The sequence below is a fragment of the Punica granatum genome, chromosome 5 (genome assembly GCF_007655135.1).
Source record: "Punica granatum isolate Tunisia-2019 chromosome 5, ASM765513v2, whole genome shotgun sequence".
NCBI classification, from domain to species: domain Eukaryota; kingdom Viridiplantae; phylum Streptophyta; class Magnoliopsida; order Myrtales; family Lythraceae; genus Punica; species Punica granatum.
Window position 1 is genome coordinate 25,835,791 of NC_045131.1, and position 19,628 is coordinate 25,855,418.

The window sequence follows — 19,628 nt, forward strand, 5'->3', positions numbered from 1 at the left end:
TAACTAGGTTGTTTACTATATATCAAAGTATTGGGATTGGGATGTGAACAAAAATAACCACAATACCCTTGAAATAAATATTTTTGTATTTTTTATTTCTTTCTAAAATATGTATTTTTCTTTTTTTTTTAAAAAGAAGAGGCTGAAGATTAGGGCTGGCAATTCGTGTCGTGTCGTGTTTATACGTGTCGTGTCTAAACGGATTCGTGTCATCAAAGTCATAACCCATACACGACACGATTATTAAACGGGTCAGATTTTGCAAACCCGTACACGACACGTTTATATCCGTGTCAACCCGTACACAACACGATTAAACTTGTTTATCGTAACGTGTCATAATAGGTATACGTATACACGACACGATTATAACCGATACCGATAACACGACCCGTTTATCCGTTCAACCCGTTTACCCGTACACGCCAGCCCTACCCGTGTATCCGTTGAACCCGTGTACTCGTACACGTTAACACGACCCGTTTATCCGTCAACCCGTTTACTCGTACACGTTAACACGACCCGTTTATATCCGTTCAACCCGTTTACACGACCTGTTAACGTGACACGGGACACGTTTATCTGAGAAGGAAAAACAGAGGCGACCTCATTGGTCATTGCCGAAAGTGAAAGCCCAAAAATGAAAAACACATCTTTAACATTCATGTTCAATGCTAAAACAGTCAATAACATTCCAGTTCAATGCCCAAAAACACATTTACAGCATTCCTGTTCAAATGTTCAATGCCATAACAATCAATAACATTCCTGTTGCAGTGTCTTGGATGTCGTCTACATCAAGCTCCAAAACATCATCATCTTGGTTTATCGTGGCCATGTGTTTTTCCCTCTCAGAAGATTCCAAGTTCACCTCCAAATTATTTTCTGATGTCATTATTCCTAAAAAAACAGACAATGAGAAACTGATTAACACGAATGGAAAAAAGAACTTATAAATTAAAAGGCAGTCAAAGCAGTCAAACAAGTCGTAGCATGCTGGGTAGTGGGAAACTCAGACTAAAATTATCCAATAACTGAGAAACTCAGACTAAAATTATCCAATAACTCATACTGGAAATGTGCTTTAATCATTCAGACTTAAACACAGATTGGTGATACCTTCCATACCGGACCACCTGAATTCATATAGTCAGAACAGGTAAAACGCATATGCTTGCACTGATTATAAAAATAGAAGATTCATTCTTCACATTGCAGCAGTAAAATTCAAAATATTCACACAAGTATTGCAAAGGAAGGTGTGACTTAGCATAATAACAGAGAAAGAAAGTGAAGAGAGGCCAAACACTTGGCGAAACATGGTGTAGGTTCTTCATGGACAAACAGTATCACAAAAGTGGAACATAAGAGCAGTTGGAATTACTCAGCAAACAAAAACTTTTCCTTCTGTAAAACAAAAAGTTTTCCTTCTGTAATTACTCCCCAAATTCCTCAGCAAACAAGCAGAGCAGCTGGAATTACTCTCGATGATGGAAGCCCAAGCACAGCAACCTCAAAGCATGAAGAGGTCGAGACTTGTTTTTCGAACTATCAGAATAGGATTAAAAAAACCGAGTGAGATGCATTATTAATCTTCATTTTTTTCCTGAATTACAACGAATTAATCATTCCATTGCTTATTGAATCAATTCTATAAATGCATTACGTTTTCATTGAATTCCTTTTTTCCATTACATATCATTCCATTACGTTTTCATCTGGAAAAAAATTGTCTTTCCAGCAACTTCCACTTAAAGATAACAGAAAGAGAAGGGGGTGATAGGAACAGCCCAAAACAGAGTACACACATAGAGATCGATCCCTGCCTCAAGAGAGATAGAGATCAATCGGGTCGGCAACAGATCGATGAAACGAGCATAAACAGTTGCAAAACAGAGCAGACAGATCAATCAAACGACAGAAACGGTTGCAAAGCAGAGCAGACAGATCGATTAAACGGGCAAAAACAATTGCAAAACAGAGCAGACGAGTCCATTTCAGAGCAGATCGGCAAGGAAGCGTAAAATGGGTAGGATTCTTACCAGAAACAAAAGAGAAAGGCGGAGAGGGAGATTCAAAAGAGGTCCGTTTCTTTGACAGCTTGAGCTTGAGCAGATCGTCGTCGAAGCCTCGACGGGATTCCGAGAAATCTGAGAGAATAATGGAGTTAGGGTTTACAATGGAGGCCGATGGGAGGAACCGAGGAAGAGGAGGACTGCAGTCTTCTGGACACTGGAGGAAGGATAGTTTCGAAATTAGGGTTAGACTTAGACTCAAAGGATAGTTTAGTAAATTCAGTTAGATAAATGGGTAAACGGGTTACACGATTACAAAACACGATTGAACACGTCTAAATAAACAGGTTTAATCGTGTATAATCGGGTTGAACCCGTTTAACCCGATTATCAAAAAATTCCAACCCATACCCGTTTAACTCCGTGTCGTTTCGTGTCGTGTTATCGTGTCGTATCAAAAATTGCCACCCCTACTGAAGATTCGAAGAAGGAGAGAGCGGAGGACCCGGGGGGCGGCGTTGGGCCCCATTGCCCCAAAAATTGTCCCTTTCCCCTTTCTTCGAGTGAAACCGACCCAGTCCAATCAAAGTTTGGTCACAAAGATTGCTAAAGACCTTGATCAGGCCTGTGGTGTTCAGAATCGGTCCATCGCAGCCCCGTTCTTCTTTCTCTCTCTCTTCACTTCTTGAGACGATTGTGTGGGACAGTGAGGCTCCGACTCTAGCCACCACTGCCTTCGACGAGGTAGCCACTAATGATCAACAGAATTAATATGTAATGATAGGATCAATTGCTACAATAGAGTAAGCGAGAGCGTGTTAAAGGAAATGAAAGTATAGAGATTAAGATTGAGCAGAGCGTCTATGATGCGCTTCCGGCATTTTGGATTTTTAAGACTCGGTTTGGAATCAATTATAGTAATACTAAGCAATGGTGCCATTAACTATATTTTTTAGAAAATTAAGGAATTTACCTAAAATGACTTGTATAATCTCATTTTGAATGTACTTAAAAGAGAGTAATCTATTCACAAAGGATTTTAAAATTAAAAATTAAGGTGGTTAGTTTCAAATGACCTGAATTATGACTAAGGTAGTGTTTGATAAATTAAATGTTTAAAAATTAAGCACTTAATTAGTTTAAAGAAATAATTTATAGGAAGAGGAGAGGGATGATGATGATGAGAAAATGTTTTGTGAGAGAAAAAGAGTATCGATAAGTGAAAATTGACTTATCTTATTAAGTCAAATTTTTTTACTTACTCATTAAGTAGTTTTAACTCTATGATTAAGTAAATGTGATCATTATCTTTCATTTTTCTCTTTCTTTCATATTCATTTTCCTATGTAACTAACTTTTAAGTACTTATTTCATTAACTTACAAACAAACACAACTTAAGTCTTATTGATATCTCCATGATTTGAATTCTAACATAGAAATTTGCAAGAGTGAAAACTTGAGCACAACAATTATCAATAAGGAATGGTTTGGGAGTTGTAAAAGTGTTACTTTAATGATTCCAAACAAGTAAAATTACAATTAATTTTGAAATAGAAAATAAATAAAACTATTTTTCATGAACACCTATTTAAACTACTATTACAATCATGTTTCCAACAGCAAAAATTAACCAAATCATCGTTTTGAAATAATTCAAGCATTGTTTTTGCCTAAAAACCAGTTAGAAAAAGCATTTATCCATCAACTAATCCCAAACCTCGATTGTTAAATTTCTAGTATCGATTATCGGCTTTGGATGTAATTTTTTTCACGTTCGAAGCACGACCTATTTTTTCAGCTTTCCCTTTTGGCTCTATGTATGATTCTTCTCTATGTTCATGTAAGGAAATCCCTCTTCTACTTTCGCTCTTCTTTATTTCTTCTAACGTACATTTTCTGAATAATGACAAGATCCTAGTTCTATAGCACGAAAGGGAAATGAGGAAAACATGTCTTACTTGTGAAAGAAGCAAATTCATCTCAGTGGATCTCCATGGTTGAACGGAACGTACGTGAGCACTGTAACAGAAATAATTCTGGGGTGCTTCGGGATCTTTAATGCAATGGTGCAACTCGGGCTCCTTTTCCTGCTTTGAGCCCCTAGTAAGCCAATTAATTAAAACCAAGAAAAAGTGAAATCAACATAATAATGTGTAAGTTACTTTTAAGGCAAAACGAAAAAAATCTAGAAGTTTTAATTGGACCAAACCTGTGAACTTGCCTCGGGTCAAAATGAAATCGGGGGCTTGACGGCTCCCTCTACATAGGGAAGACTTGACGGTAATTTACAGGGTGGAGGAGCTCGGAAATCGTTTGCCGGAAAGATTGTCTTCACAATCGGAATCTGTAGAAGTTCCGTTCGTTACATTCATTGGACAGAACTATGGCTATTGTAATTCGCACTTGATTTTATAAGAAGGCAAATGTTGTGATCGTTCATTATATTCATTGGTCCTCTTTAATTTTTTTTGTCCCTCTATTTTTCTAAGCCTCACTGTTTGAGAGGGTTTTAACTCTTTTTTTTTTTAATTTAATTTCTTTTATACGAAGTGTTTTTAAAAGGAGTGAATTTGATAAATTTTTATCTTGTTATATCATTCCCCCTTTTTGTTGTGATTTTTTTACTTTCATATATTTTATAGATAGAGATCATATTTGCTTTTCAAAAAGATTCAAAATATAATTCTTATACATTCTGTATGGTGCATTAGAAATAGCAATTACCACACATAAACTATGAGGTAGCCAAAAAAAAAAAACAATTACCACTAGACATGAGCTCTCAAAAAGTTCGTCTTTACCAGTAGATATTAAGGTAGGTTGTTCAAATTTTTTATTCTTTCATTTTTTTTCCTTTTTCATAATGCATGTATTAATTTGTTCCTTTGGTTTTTTAATAGATTTTTCATTTTTTTAATTATTACAAATGTAAAAGAATTACGTTCTATTCCATGTAATTCACGGGCTTTATGACTAATATCTATGAAAGCAAGAAAATGGTGGGCTCAGGCCGCCAAATGGCCCTAGAATGCTTAGCTGCTGAATGAAAATTTCTAGCTTTTTTGAGTTTTTTAAATAGAATTTTGAAAATTTTAAAATATATAGATATAGATTTGTACGACCAAGCAGTATTTTGTCAATTTTTTGGTTTTCTTCTAATTATTTTAATTTTTATATTCAAATATTTTTTAAAAAAATATATTTGTGGGACCTGTCATTATATTCTTAGTTTTCGAGCTTTTTTTTAAAGCGAACTTCTAATTTTTTTTAAACTTTTTAAAAGCATATAAGTATATATTTATGGAGCTGACTGTTATTTTCTCGTGTTTTAAAGATTTTTTAAGAAAAAAATTCAATTTCTTAAAATAAGTAAATGATAGATTTATCGAACTTCTCGTTATTTTAAAATTTTTCAAAATTATAAATATTTTATGAGAAGGTCTAAATAAAGCAAATCACATACATAAGTTTAGAGTTGCTTTTCAAAATACAAATTAGATTATATTTTCATAGATATAATGGCTTATGTATTTACTTTTCCAAAAGCAAATTAGATCATAGTTTTTGTAGATAAGATATATATGATGTATTATTCATATTATATTATGTATAGTATGTTATAAGGTATCACAAAGATATTATATAATCCACCTCAAAGATATTGCTGCCACTAAAGTCCTTTAATTTTGCGTACACACAAGTTTATTGTAGTAAATATACAATTAGACTTTTAGAGTGAGTTTTTCAACTTTTTTGCTTTTTCTCACACATAAATTTTTATAGAATTTTTGAATTCCCCAATTTTATGTGTATGGTTAACATAAGATACAATGTAACACCATAAGAATGTTCATAATATTGAAGAAAAATCTTCATCCTGTTGTGGTCAAATTTTTCTTTTTAATTTTTATGCATGAACTTAACAATATTGAATTTTTTAAGACTTATATTGAGTTCTCTTTTTTATATATTTTTTTCCAATCTTATTTGTGAAATTAAGTTACCATTAATTTCATATATCTAATAATGAAGTATACGGTTATTGATTGTAAATTGCTATTTTCAATAATTAACAACACATAGTTTATATTATGTAATAAAATTAGCAGAAAAAGTGCTCGGGATCCACTACTAGGTTTGTGATAATTCAAATTATTATAACTAGTTGTAACTAATAGGTAGTCTCTGCATAATTTGTGACAACTCTCCATTTTGAACAACTTATCACAAATTGAACTTAATTTATCATGACTTTTGATAATCTCTAGATATTTAATGATCACTATTTATCATAAGTTATGAAAGTCAGTATATTTGGTGCTAACTCCCATTGTGAACAAGTATTTGTGATTGAATTTAGTTTTCACCAATTGTGATAATCTTCTTACATTTTGTGATTTACTAATTATCACAATTGTAATGATTTCGGTACATTTTGTGAAAACTCCTTGTTCTCATCAAGTTATCACTGATTAGATGTAGTAATAGCAATTAGTGATATATTTATACATTTTCTAATAGCACCGCCATTTTCAATAGGCTACCACTGTTGAACTTTGCCATCATGACTCATGATGACTTTATACATGATGACTAGTCATCATTAATTGTAATTAATTCAATACGTATTTATGATAGCTAGCCTCAATAAATTTAGTGCTAACTTACCAAATTGTCGCAGATTGAGCCTTAGTTATCATAAGTTGTGATAATTGTGGTATATTTCACTATAACTCCACTTTAAATAAGTTTACACTAAATAAACTTTAATTATCACAAATTATGATAGGGTAAATTACAAAAAAAAACCCAAATTTTGTAAAAAGTCTCAGTTTTATCCTAAATTTTGTTTTGTAACCGAAAAAACCATAAATTTTTTAAAATATCTCAAAAATGACATCCGTTATAAATTCCGTCAATTTTTGCCTATGTGTGACCTACGTAGACTGTTAAAGGGACCCACCATCAGCAGCAAAAATTGACGAAATTTATAACGGATGTCATTTTTGAGACATTTTAGAAAATCTATGATTTTTTCTGTTACAAAACAAAATTTTGGACAAACTAAAACTTTTTACAAAATTTGGGTTTTTTTTTGTAATTTACCCATTATGGTAATATAAGTTTATTTTTTGATAACTAGTAATCAATATTTTAGTGATAATTTGTCAAGTTATGACAAATTTACATAAAATAATAAAAATAAGGACAAAACATAAGGAAATGCCATGTAAAACGAAGGAAGCTTTTTCGTTGCATGACTTTTTATGTGCCACCAATAAAAATGGAATAAGTGGCATAATGTAATGTTGCCACCTCGCTTTTGAAATCGAAAAAATATATATTCATGGAATACGAAAAGACTAAAATATAATAAATTGACTAAATTGAATAATATTATATTCACTGGCTAAAATCTCTTCTAAGATGAATGACTAATATTGTGATGTTGAGTATAGTTGCTCTGATACTGGCAAGGAAGTGAAATTGAACTATAAATATAACTTGAGAGTGGAGTCATTCTTCACGATTATGGGAACAATTTCGTCCATCGATTGAGGTTGTACTAGTACTTTCGATTATGGATTTGTGAATAATGTTTCGCTTTCTGGATCGTACGATTGAGAATGATTTTGTATTTATACAGAGAGATCACTTTGATTTCACAATTTTCCGTGATGACGTTTATCATGTTGATCGGGAATTACCTCATGTGAAAGTGGAAAGCATAATTTAACCTATGAAACTCAGGTAGATGTTAGAGGTAATGGCAGAGGCACAAAAGTTAATTAGGACATGGTATGCCTTCCAAGGAATGGGGGTGGTTTGGGACAAGACCTTCATATTTGGAATCTTTCTTGCAATATGAAACTCATTGTAGATGCTCATGAAGAGAGCAGGTTTCTTGTGGATAGCTTGGCTACCGACATACCTATCTATACATAATATATAATTGCTGTGACACTCACCTGAGGCCGCCATGTCTATATATCTAAATGAAAAGCCAGAGCAACATGTAGGAGAATGCCACATAAGACGAACATATGCTCAGGTTGAATGACTTTTCAAGTCACAACTAATAAAGATGCTACAAACGGCACAACACAATGACACTATACACTACCGCATTTCATGAAAGTCAAAAAGTTTTAACTAATTGAAGTTTTAAAATTCCTAACTCATGGAATTTGAAAAAAGTTTCTAACATTGGATTAGACCTAATCTATTAAATTTACATAAGACTTCTCTTCGTGGAAGAGAGGAGATTCTAGAATTGTTGCAAATTACTTTTACATTTGGACTAAGCCTTTCTTGCTTTCTGATTGGAGCAATCTATTAGCCATAATTTGAAGCACTGGGGTTAAAGTTTGTGACTTCATGGAAAAATGAACTAAAATTTGTCATTTCATGAAGGAAAAAAACAGCCACATCAACTCCATTAATCATAGTAGTGCCGCCACCTTCTAAATCCATTAAATTATTGATAGTATAGTACATGCAACAACGAGGTGAAAATTCGTGATTTTACAGTAAAACAATAAAAATTTGATAGAACTGAAAAAAAAATAAAGTTTAATTTTTGTGATGTTATGGGTTATTTTTTTAATTAAAATATAACACCATTTAGCTGAAGACTGAAGTTAGCTAGGAATGAATAGGAAATTAAATTGATAAGATTACGAATAGGTTACACTCAATTTCAAGGGGAAAAAAAAGGTTCGACTCAATTAAATTCAAGAGAGGTCATCAGAGAAATCATGGAGAGCCATGGATATAAAAAATATTGGATGATCGAGAAAGATGATGTAGCACACGCTCTTCTTGAAAATTAAGATGCTGCAAGTTTAATTCCGTAGTGAAATTATTGGTGCCCTTTATTAATCATTAAGTTTTTTATTTTGTTGTAATTCAAGAAAAATATTGCATGAGCCAAAAAAATGCACTAATGAAAGTAATGACAATAAGGACATGATTAAAGAGAACATTAGGAAATGTAATCCGAGGTAGGGCCGACAGTATTTGACATGAAACGATAACACCACATGGATACGACACAGAGTTAAGCGAGTTTGGGTTAAAACTAAATGTGTTTTATGTCTAAATAAGTCAAACCTGTTTAGACATTATAAATAAACGTATTTAAATGTGTTCAACTCTTATAACCCGTTTAGACACAATTAGAACAGTTTATATTATGTGTTATTGTGTTAATAAATTTGTTTTACATATTATATCAATTTATAGGAGAATGTACACTAAAATCATCTAAATTTGTTTATATAAATTACCCATTTATGGTGCTTTTATCATATCAATCGTGTAGTAACGTATAATTAAAGTTAATAGTGTTCTATCATGTAGGTATAATATGTACCTAATAGTAATTGTGTCATATCGTATAGGTAAATATACAAACACATTTAGACACGCTTAGTTAAACGGATTAGACGTATCGTATCATTGTCAACTCGTAATTAAACGTATCGTGTTCGTGTTTGGCAATCTTGACACGTGTTTTGTTCGGGTTTAGAGTTTTTTTACACGAACCTATTTAGACACGACTTGTTTAAACACGATAAGATAGATATTGCCCGTTTAATCCCCTCTAAAGTCCAACCACTCCCTCTCCAAGACCATCTCCAGTCAGTCTCCATATGCCGTCTCTCTCTGCCACATGGAGTTGTGCCGAAGAAAAAGCAACTAGAGACTTCTGCAACGTGGCTAGAGACGTCTCTATGCAGAGACTTCCCTCCTCTGCCAAGAGACGTCTCTCGGTCGAGAAACATCATTTATTGTCACGCGACAATTGCTGTCATCTTTTTTTCTTAAAAAAAAGGATTAAAAAAAATAGAAAAATGAGTCCAAATCAAAGACTTGAATTCAAGATTTGCATTGGAACAAGTGTCTATTTTTCTTTAAAATTTATCTCTATGTGACGTGACGCCTATCTCTCCTTTCCTTTCTCTCTATCTCGGTCTCTGGCTCTTACTCTCGTCTTCGGCAATGAATCAGTGAGCTCTCTCTCTCTCTTTCTCTTTTGTATGTGTGTGAAAAAAAGAGAGTAAATAGGCAATTTCGTTCCTGACTTTCGCACGTTGCATCAACTTCGTCATTGACTTATTTTTTACATCAATTTCATCCCCGACTTTGCACGATTACATTAAATTAGTCTCTGACTTTGCACGGTTACTTCAATTTAGTCCCTAACATTTGCAGCACAAGTCCCTGAGTTTTGGCGTTACATCAGATCGATCACCGGTTACATCAATCTAGTCCAAGTGGCTGAGGGATAGACGGCATCATTGTTCCGTTAATTTCTTAAGGGACTGAATTGATGTAACGCGTGGGAAAATTGATGTAACATAGAAATTAAATGATGTTCGTTACATCACTTACATCCTTAATGTTGATTGCATCATCCTTCCCCCTCCCTTTTCCCGCCTGTTTGAAGACGTTTCATCTTCTTCCTCTGCTTTCTCTCTCTCTCTCTCTCTCTCTCTATCTGTCTCTCTCGCCCTGTGCATTGTCTTTCTTCAAGTGCGAAACGCATAATCTCCAAGTTCCAGTGAGATGATCATCAAGATAAGGCTCAAACGAGCACTATGGAAGACGATAACCACAAGTTTGTCTGTATACTCAAGTAACTTTCGCTGTCTGTGTTTTTCGGTGAAATGTGGGTTTTAAAATGAACAGATTTTTTAGGGGTTTTGATCATCAGCACACATGCTTCCTAAAGTGTTGTTGGTCTGTCAGGATTTAGGTTCATGTTTTGACATTGCTGGGTATGTGCATTTCATAAAGATGATATTTTGGTGGGTTGATCATGCTGTAATGTGGTGAAATTTGCATGTCTTGGTGTATGTGGTGTTTGTACATGTTAAAAATGATTTCTTTTCACAATGGCTTTCTGAAAACACAAGAAAATCTTTGTTTTTTTTTTTTTACAGTTTGCACCTGTGGAAAACAGTCGATGTTTATCTGCATCATGGAGGGAAGTTTGTTGGGGAACCCAAGGTGGGTTATAAGGGTGGTGATGTAAACATCATAAAAAATGTAGATGTAGATACAATCACAGCAGTTGGGGTCTGTGATTTGCTGCTTGATGTCTATAAAACTGCACCCACTAGCTGCCATTATAAGAATCCTACATTTAAGACATTTGATTTGGCCATAAACAATTTCGAGTCTGACCTTAATGCTAGATACTTGATCAGTGTCTTGCAAGATTAGACTGATCTCCACTTGTACTATGAGCATAGCCAAGTGGATGATCCTTTAGAATTCAATGAAGAGGAGATTAGGGAGTTGGAGAGGGTTGAGGCTACGAGAAGGGAGCAAGAAGCTGAACTGAAGAGAAAGCAAGAAGAGATTGAAAGGATAGAACAAGAAGCTACAGAGAAGAGGAGACAGGAAGAGGAGATGGAAGGGATGGGGCCAAAAGTAAAGGACTGGGATGAGGAAGATGATGATATGGATTTTGAGCAGTCCACTCAGCCTGGTCTTGAGGAGATGCAATGTGTCAATGCTATTGTAGAAGCAAGCCAAGTAAGAACTAGGAAGAATTCTGCTGTTGTGAAGAAGAGAAAGCAGAAGGAGAAGGGTAAGGAGAAAGTCCAAGAGGTCTCAAAACACAAGAGGCCGAGTTACAAAAGCAAGGACAGGTTTAAGATGACGATACAACAAATGTTGTAGCTGATCATGATGATACAATATCTGCATCTCCTACAAGTCCACCAGCAAATGTAGTTGATGATGTTGAGGAGACACCAATTATGGATGACAGGCTATTTGATGGCTATAAAAGTGAAGAACTGGAGTTATTGGCTGGGGATTCAGATAAGGAAAATGATAAGTTTCCAATGTATAATGCTGAAGACAATCGAACTGAGGAAATTACTGTTGGAATGGAGTTTGAAAATCTTGATGTCTCAAGATAGCTGTGAGAAACACCAACATTGCAGTGGGGAGGGAAGTGAATTTTATGAAAAATGATAAGGTAAGAGTAAGGGCATACTGTGTTGAGAAGAGGGAGGACCATGGCTGCCAATGAAAAATATATTGTGTATTGAATAAAAAGACAAACACCTATCAAGTGATGACATATGATCATGAGCACACTTGTGGAAGAAGGATCGAGAACAAGCTGACAACAAGTGAGTGGGTTGCAGAAAAGTTAATTCCCAGGTTGAGGACCCGGCTAAACATGTCTGCACAGCAGGTATTTGAGTTCTTCATTTACACTTACGAGGTGAAATTGCATGATGCAATGGTTTTCAGGGCCACCAGGCAGGCTAAGCAAAAGTGTGAAGGTGAAGAAAGGGAGCAGTATGCAATGCTGAGAGATTTTGCCCATGAGATTTTAAGATCCAATCCTGGTTCGACTGTATTATTGCAAGTCCAACTAGAGACACATGAACTTGAGAGGCTATACATTTGCTTAGAAGTATGTAAGAGGGGCTTCCAAGAAGGCTATAGACCCATCATTGGGTTATATGGATGCTTCATAAAGGGTTATTATGGTGGCAAACTTCTTTCAGCAGTAAGCCAGGATGGAAACAATTCATTCTTTATCATTGCATATGCTGTAGTTGAAGTGGAGTGCATAAAAAGCTAGAAATAGTTTCTTCAGAACCTCATCTCTGATTTGGGAGATCCAATAGATAAGAAATATACTTTCATTTCTGACATGCAAAAGGTGAGTTCAATGAATGTGTATTGCATTGTTGCATCAGTTACATCCTTAAAAATTGTGTATTGATTGTCTTTTTGAACATTGCAGGGGTTGGATGCTGCAATCAAAGAAGTATGTGATGATGCACCCCACATATTTTGCAACAAGCATATTTGGGCAAACTTGACCTAGCATGCTAAGTGCAATGGTGGTGAACTGCGGAGAGCATTCTGGAATTGTGCCAAAGCAACAATTCCACAAAGGTTCACGCAGTGCATGAATGCTCTTCGAAGGATCAACCAAACAGTAGTAGAATATATAGGGACAATTGATCCAAGCAGATGGTCAAGGTTGGCTTTTGATACTGTTTGTAAGAATGATGCACTAACCAGCAATATGTGTGAACAATTCAATAAAGAATTGTTAAAAGAGAGGGGTAAACCTATATTAACCATAGTTGAAGGGGTGAAAGAGTACATCATAAGGAAGAAGATAAGATGCCAGACTTTATTAGCCAGATATAATGGATTTCTTTGCCCCAAAGTTCAGGCAAGATTAGAGGAACACAGGAAGAACTCTAATGGCTGGGTTCCATTGTGGGCGGGAGATCCTCACATGTCACAATTTGAGGTAACATGCCCACCATTCTCTAAGTGTGCTGTTGATATGAGGGTGCATAGTTGTTCTTGTAGAGTATGAGATTTGACTGGCATACCATGCAAGCATGCCATTGTTGCCATGTTGTACAATAGCCAGAGGCTAGAGGAGTTTGTCAATCCTCTCTAAAGGAAAGAAGTCACATATAAAACTTATGAACCCTTCATACATCCTATCAGTGGCCAAGATTATTGGGAGAGGACTCCTAATGACCATGTCCTTCCTCCAAAGATGAAGAGACAACCAGGAAGACCCAAGAAGCAGAGGAAGAAGGCTCTAGAGGATAAGGCTAACCCTCACAAATTAAAGAGACAGTTGAATGATCCAAGGTGTGGCAGGTGTGGAGAAATGGGGCACACCAAGAGAAACTGTATTGGACAACCAGTTGCTAAGGGGAAAAGGACAGGCATGGTGCTTCTACTTCAGGTGGTGCTCCGAGTGGCTCTGGGCTAGCTGAAGTAGAGAATCTGAATGTTCAAGTAAAAAGGAATGAGAATATGGAAGGTACAGCAGAAGAAATGAATATATCACAAGAATCTGTTCCACCCCAACTATCACAGCCATCTCAGTTTGGTCTATCTGATGCACAACCATCACAGGTACTTTTGCTTTCATTTGTACATTTGAATTTTTATAAATGCTGTGAATTAATTCACTCTCCTTAATATCATGTATAGGTTTATCAGATTCCCACATTTGCTGAGGCTTCCTTTTTCCAACCAATGACAGCCCCTCCACTGAGCCCCCCTCTAGTGAGGCCCCCTCCAGTTAGGCCCCATCACACTCCCATCACATCACACACCATGGAAGCTGCAAGTTCTGGAACTGCTGCTAGGTTTGCAACATATTTCCAACCAAGGGGACCTCCACCTAACTGAACTGCAGATTGCAGAAGCTCATCATTTTGGGTTGGATACATGTTACATTGCCAAAGATATTGCCTCTGTCTATACCTTTTATGTAGGCATTTTTGGCAAACTAGCCATTTTGGTGTAGAAGATGGGTTGTTGCTTTGCCCCGTATCTTTTGTGTAACCATTTTTATCTATAATAATAATATAGTCATTTTTCTAATTTCATTTCATTTTGATAAGTTTTTTCCTTCATTCCATTTGCAATCCATTTGCTTTAAACCATCTAGTAGGCGAAGATGGCTTTGTTTCGTTTGGGGAAGGAGGAAGGAAGGTGGGAGTCCAGTTCACTGTGTAAAAAATGGTGCAGGGACTAAATTGATGTAGCAAATGGGCGAGAGTTTTAGTTAGATCTATTAAAAAATGTTCCAGGGAATAAATTGATGTAGCAAATGGGCGAGAGTTTAGTTAGATCTGTTAAAAAATGGTCGAGGGACTAATTTGATGTAGCACGAGGATCAAATTGATATAACATTTTTCACTGTTTAACACCGTAACCATTAAAACTTAACGGTGAGACCAAATTGATGTAGTAAGGGACCAAATTGATGTCGCATTAGGATCAGATCGATGCATCCACCCCAAAAAAGGATCAAATTGATGCAACAGTACTACTAACTGATGTAATTGCGTAAAGTCAGGGACTAAATTGATGTAACCGTGCAAAGTGAATGACCAATTTGATGTAACCTTCAAGTTAGGGACTAAATTGATGCAAATGTGTAAAGTCAGGGTCGAAATTGATGTAAATGTATAAAGTCAGGGACGAAATTGACGCAACTTGCAAAAATCAGGAATGAAATTGCCTATTTACTCAAATACTGCCATTGTCGCTTTCTGTATCACTTCAACAGCCCTGTTAACGTCGGACTCCAGAGGAAACAGACCCCCTCATCAGGTGTTCGACGAAAGTCCCGAGAGAAGTCTCGACAGCAAAAGGTTCTGCTTATTCGCCCTCGATCTCTCCACAATGCGGCGGTGGAGGTCTCCGAAGTCCCTGGCGGCCTCACTGGAAGCCCTTGTAAACCATTCACCGAGGCCATTGCCATCGCCATCTGGCTCCATTGCCCCAAAATGCTACTTGCCCGCTGTGTCTTCACAGATACGGAAGCCGCAGGCGGTTCCAGGAGATCTCCTTAAATGGAGTTCGATCGGTTCATGCAGAGGGTACTCGAGATTTGCGACTGGGTTCACGCCATTGCAGCCAAAGCCGTTGGATTCCATTGTTGATGTCGAGCGGTTGAGGAATCGATCAGCCGAGGACATTGCTTCTGCTTGGGATGACGTAACTTCTCACAACCCTTTCTCATTTTGAACTTTTCCTTACTACGCTGACGTTCATGGCAGTTCTGCAATTGTGGGTTTCGGTTCGGCAAATGGTGCATTTAGTTCTGTTCAGTGAAAATTTGATCAGGAAGCTGTCGTCTGATATGTCAAATATGTGACATATGTAATGGCTGATTAGGGAATGATTACAGTAGGGACGTTTGTCTTGCTGAAGATTAGAATTTGATTGCAACTGGTTTGAACAAATGTGGTACAGAAATGTTGTTTAGACTACTCGAGTAGAACTTTTGTGATGAGAAGTTGTGACTGAAAAGACAATTTGGTTAGTTGAAGATCAAACTTTTTTTGCTCATTTCCATGGTAGATATTGTTTTCATTTTGCTGGATAGGCACGCGCTTGTCCAATGATGATAGCATTTTGGTGTTGCCACTTCCATCTTCTCACTCTCTAGCAGTCAATGTACCGACTCTGATGCAGTTTGCCATTTTAATGGTTTTAATGCTAAACTTTTCTTCACCTCAGTATCACCTGGGAAGAGGTCATATTGGTGCGTCCATGAAAGCAAAACTCTTTCGGCTACTGGAGCACAGAGCCGTTGACTGGTAATGTCTTGAAAGATGCCCAGAGTATGTGGTTTTGTTGCTATATCTGAACCTTATTCTTTACTTTTCTCCCTATCTTGCAGCCGGTACTTTGTTGTCCCTTTATGGCGAGGAAGTGGTTACAGTACGATGTTTGTTCAAGGTTTGGTCTATAAATTGACTTTACGTCCAGCATACGGATGAACCTATTAGCAAATACATATCAGCATTATTTGTCTAGCCATGAACCTCGAAATAGATCCATAAGTCCTGTTGGGAGGGATAAAACTAAGCTAAATGTTGACAATTCAGACTGACGAGATTTACTGAATGAAACACCTGAGGTGGTTCAGTGAGTGGTTGAAGGAGTAGACAGAGATGTGATGAGAAAATTCTATGGTCCTGGGGTGACTATCTCCCTCAGAACTTCGCCGTTGAATCTCCAACAGTTGAAATCCAAGGGTTGGAACAGGGAAAGATGGTTAGTCGGGGCCATAGTCAGGGTGCGATGAAACCTTAGATATTCATGAACCTAGGGTTGGCCTTGTGAGTGGCATATGTGACTGGATTTTACCGAGATTTGAATTGAACTGCTTTTTCTTGCAGTGCAGATGCCACACATTCTTTTCACGGGTCTTGAAGATTACAAAGCAAGGGGAACTCAAGCAGCTCCCTACTGCACAGTCACTTACTACACGGAATTTGCAGAGAGTAAAGACTTGGTGCTCATTCGAGGAGATATTGTATTCACTAGCAAGCTGGGCGATGAGGAGGCAGAGTGGCTCATGGAGACGGCTCAGTCATTCTATCTGAATGATGAGCGTTACAAGTTGGTTGAACGGTTCAACAAACAAACTCGGGATTTCGAGTTTAAGGATGTTTTGCAGGCATTGGATATGCCTGTTTTGTAGGTTCTTTTCCGTCAAGACTATAAGTTGCCTAAATAAAGGTGAGAGAAGAATTAGTGAATAAGATCGCACAGCAACATCAAGATGTCCGATGAGTCATTCGATTTTTTTCTGCGTCTCTCTACTCTGTGCCATCTGTTACGAGGAGATGAAGACCAACTTCTTGTCGCAGCTTTCCTTTTTCCCTTCCGATCTGGGAATCAAAACGTTTGTTTTTGAAGCATAGACACAATGTTATTGATCAATTAAACTACAATCCCAGGGCAATAAACCGTATACTTACTCTTATGATTGCATAGAAATTATTTCTTTTTAGATTAGAGTCGCCATCTTGTAAGTGTAATGTATGCATGAGTGAATATATTACTATCTCTAATTATTAATGTATACGTTATTTCCAAATCAAGTGGTAATAAATTTTTCAATCGAAAAAACGAAAACCACGTAGGGTTTCTAAGGTTAGGGAGTATATTCCACGGTGAAGCTATAGGTACTTTTTCAAGACATGAAAGTAGCAATACGGAGATTGCTGTCTATTCAATCTCAGTATTGTTGTTTTAATTGTTGTAATGAAACCGGTTTTTAACAAAATAAAAGCTGCATTGCAGTAATCCGAATAGCGGAGAACACAAGTTGATTTTCTCTGTTTCTGGCATGAAGAGAGGAAAAAATTTGGTCGGCCTGAAAAGAGGAAAAAATTTGGACCAAGTCTCGATTTGTGCATAAGTCGATTTGTTGTGTCATCCCGGTGGAGAGGCCATGGCCGCTCCAATTATATTGGATGCCTCCAGCGATACAAAGCTGGCTGTGTGCTACCTCTTATAGCTGCCTTGTATAGTCTAGTGACCGGGGTGGGATTACTAGAGGCCTAGAACCAAGAGTCTTTACCCGCTGGAGGTGTTGCCCCGATTTCGGGGAATTCAACAAGAGGAAGTGGGTCAAGGAAGACCTCGGTGAGATTGTCGGGGATGACGTAGTATCGGGTTTCAATTATGAGTTTGATGAGGGGACCAGACCGATCAAACAACTTGTAGAGTGTGCTACAAGTTAGTCGACGGTTCAACAAGACAAACTCGGGATTTTTAGTTTAAGGATGTTTTGCAGGCATTGGACATGCCTGTTCTGCAGGGTCCGTTCCTTCTAGACTAATATTTGCCAAAATAAAGGTGATTGGTAGTGAATGAAACCAGACGGTAACATCAAGGTGTTAGTTAATATCTGGTGATTCAATTTTTCCGGCATCTTTCTACTCTGTGCCATCTGCTCCATTTTTCGGTGATAAGCAGATGAAGAAGAACTTGTCGTCGCAGCTTTCCTTTTTCCCCTTCTGATCTTGGAATTTGTTATTGATGAATTTTGTCAGTAAAGATTGATTTTTTTTTTTGCCCCTATCCGTAAGCTTTTGTTGGGGGTTAGGGATGTACTCAACCAAACAATAACGCAGCGATTAATCTTCCTCCCCTTCTAGTGTAATCGAGATAGGAACTAATCAAATCAACCAACAAGCAGTAAAGTAAAACAACACCAAGAATTTTACGTGGAAAACCCCAATGTGGGGAAAAACCACGGGACCAACTCCGAATCAACGATCCACTATGAAGGTTATACAATGTCTTTCATCAAGGGTAAACCCTTGGATCACCAAACTCAAGAGAAACACTCTCTTGGATCACCCAAATACTAAATTCGTCACCCACACCGGGTGGTTCACAAAATCAGCTGAAACAGCACCTACAGAGCTCGAATAGAAATTCTGACCGTTCAGAAGTTAGCCCCACGTGTTGTGAAGCTGCTGTCAAAATTTCGTCCCAATCGGAGTTCGTTTGATGTACCGATCGAGGTTTGATCTCCAGCTGCGCGCTGCCCCTTTGCTGCTGCTGTGCTGCCGCCTTTGCTGCTGCTGTTCTGCCGCCTCTTCAAATCTGCAGCTGCGTTATTCTGCTGTTCTCTGCTGCCATATATATATATATATGCTGAAATATAAACCCTAACAAAACTGGGTTCTTGGGCCTATTAAAGCCCGATAAAAGCCCAATACAATTTGAGCCCAACTTCCTCCAAATTGGAGGGATAGCCCAACAAACTCCCCCTCCCGACTATTTGGAGGCTTCAAGCATACCGGCTATACTTCGGCAAACATGAAGTTTCTCCGTAGCGAGAGGTTTTGTCATCATATCAGCTCCATTCTCATCGGTGTGCACTTTGTCTAGCTTCACCAGCTTGGACTCCAACACATCTCTAATCCAATGAAACTTGATATCGATATGCTTCGACCTCGAATGGAAAGTGGGATTCTTGCAAAGATGAATGGCGCTTTGACTATCACAGTGTAGAACATACCTTTCTTGCTTCAAGCTCAACTCCTGCAAAAACTTTTGCAACCACAACATCTCCTTGCAACCTTCGGTCACCGCAATGTATTCGGCTTCCGTTGTAGACAAAGCGATGCACTTTTGAAGTCTTGATTGCCATGAGATAGCTCCCCCTGCAAAAGTCATCAAGTATCCCGAAGTGGATTTCCGGGAATCGATATCTCCTGCCATATCTGCATCCGTGTAGCCCACTAACTCCGGCTTACCAGTGCCAAAGTGTAAAC

The 19,628-nt window shown here is 37.3% G+C and overlaps 2 protein-coding genes across 2 annotated transcripts; one reads left to right on the forward strand and one right to left on the reverse strand.

The window, feature by feature from the left end:
- Window positions 1–641: 641 nt before the first annotated feature.
- LOC116209098 lies at window positions 642–7,998 on the reverse strand. The gene is made up of 4 exons (XM_031542656.1): window positions 7,986–7,998; window positions 2,490–2,766; window positions 2,043–2,266; window positions 642–900 (listed from the first exon to the last, which is right to left on the reverse strand). The coding sequence occupies exons 1-4, from the start codon at window positions 7,996–7,998 to the stop codon at window positions 734–736; spliced, it is 681 nt and encodes a 226-aa protein (XP_031398516.1). The 3' UTR covers window positions 642–733.
- Window positions 7,999–15,051: 7,053 nt separating this feature from the next.
- Window positions 15,052–17,347, forward strand: LOC116209099. The gene is made up of 4 exons (XM_031542657.1): window positions 15,052–15,540; window positions 16,066–16,145; window positions 16,229–16,287; window positions 16,731–17,347. Exons 1-4 carry the CDS (start codon window positions 15,052–15,054, stop codon window positions 17,033–17,035), a joined length of 933 nt encoding a protein of 310 aa, XP_031398517.1. The 3' UTR covers window positions 17,036–17,347.
- Window positions 17,348–19,628: the final 2,281 nt, after the last annotated feature.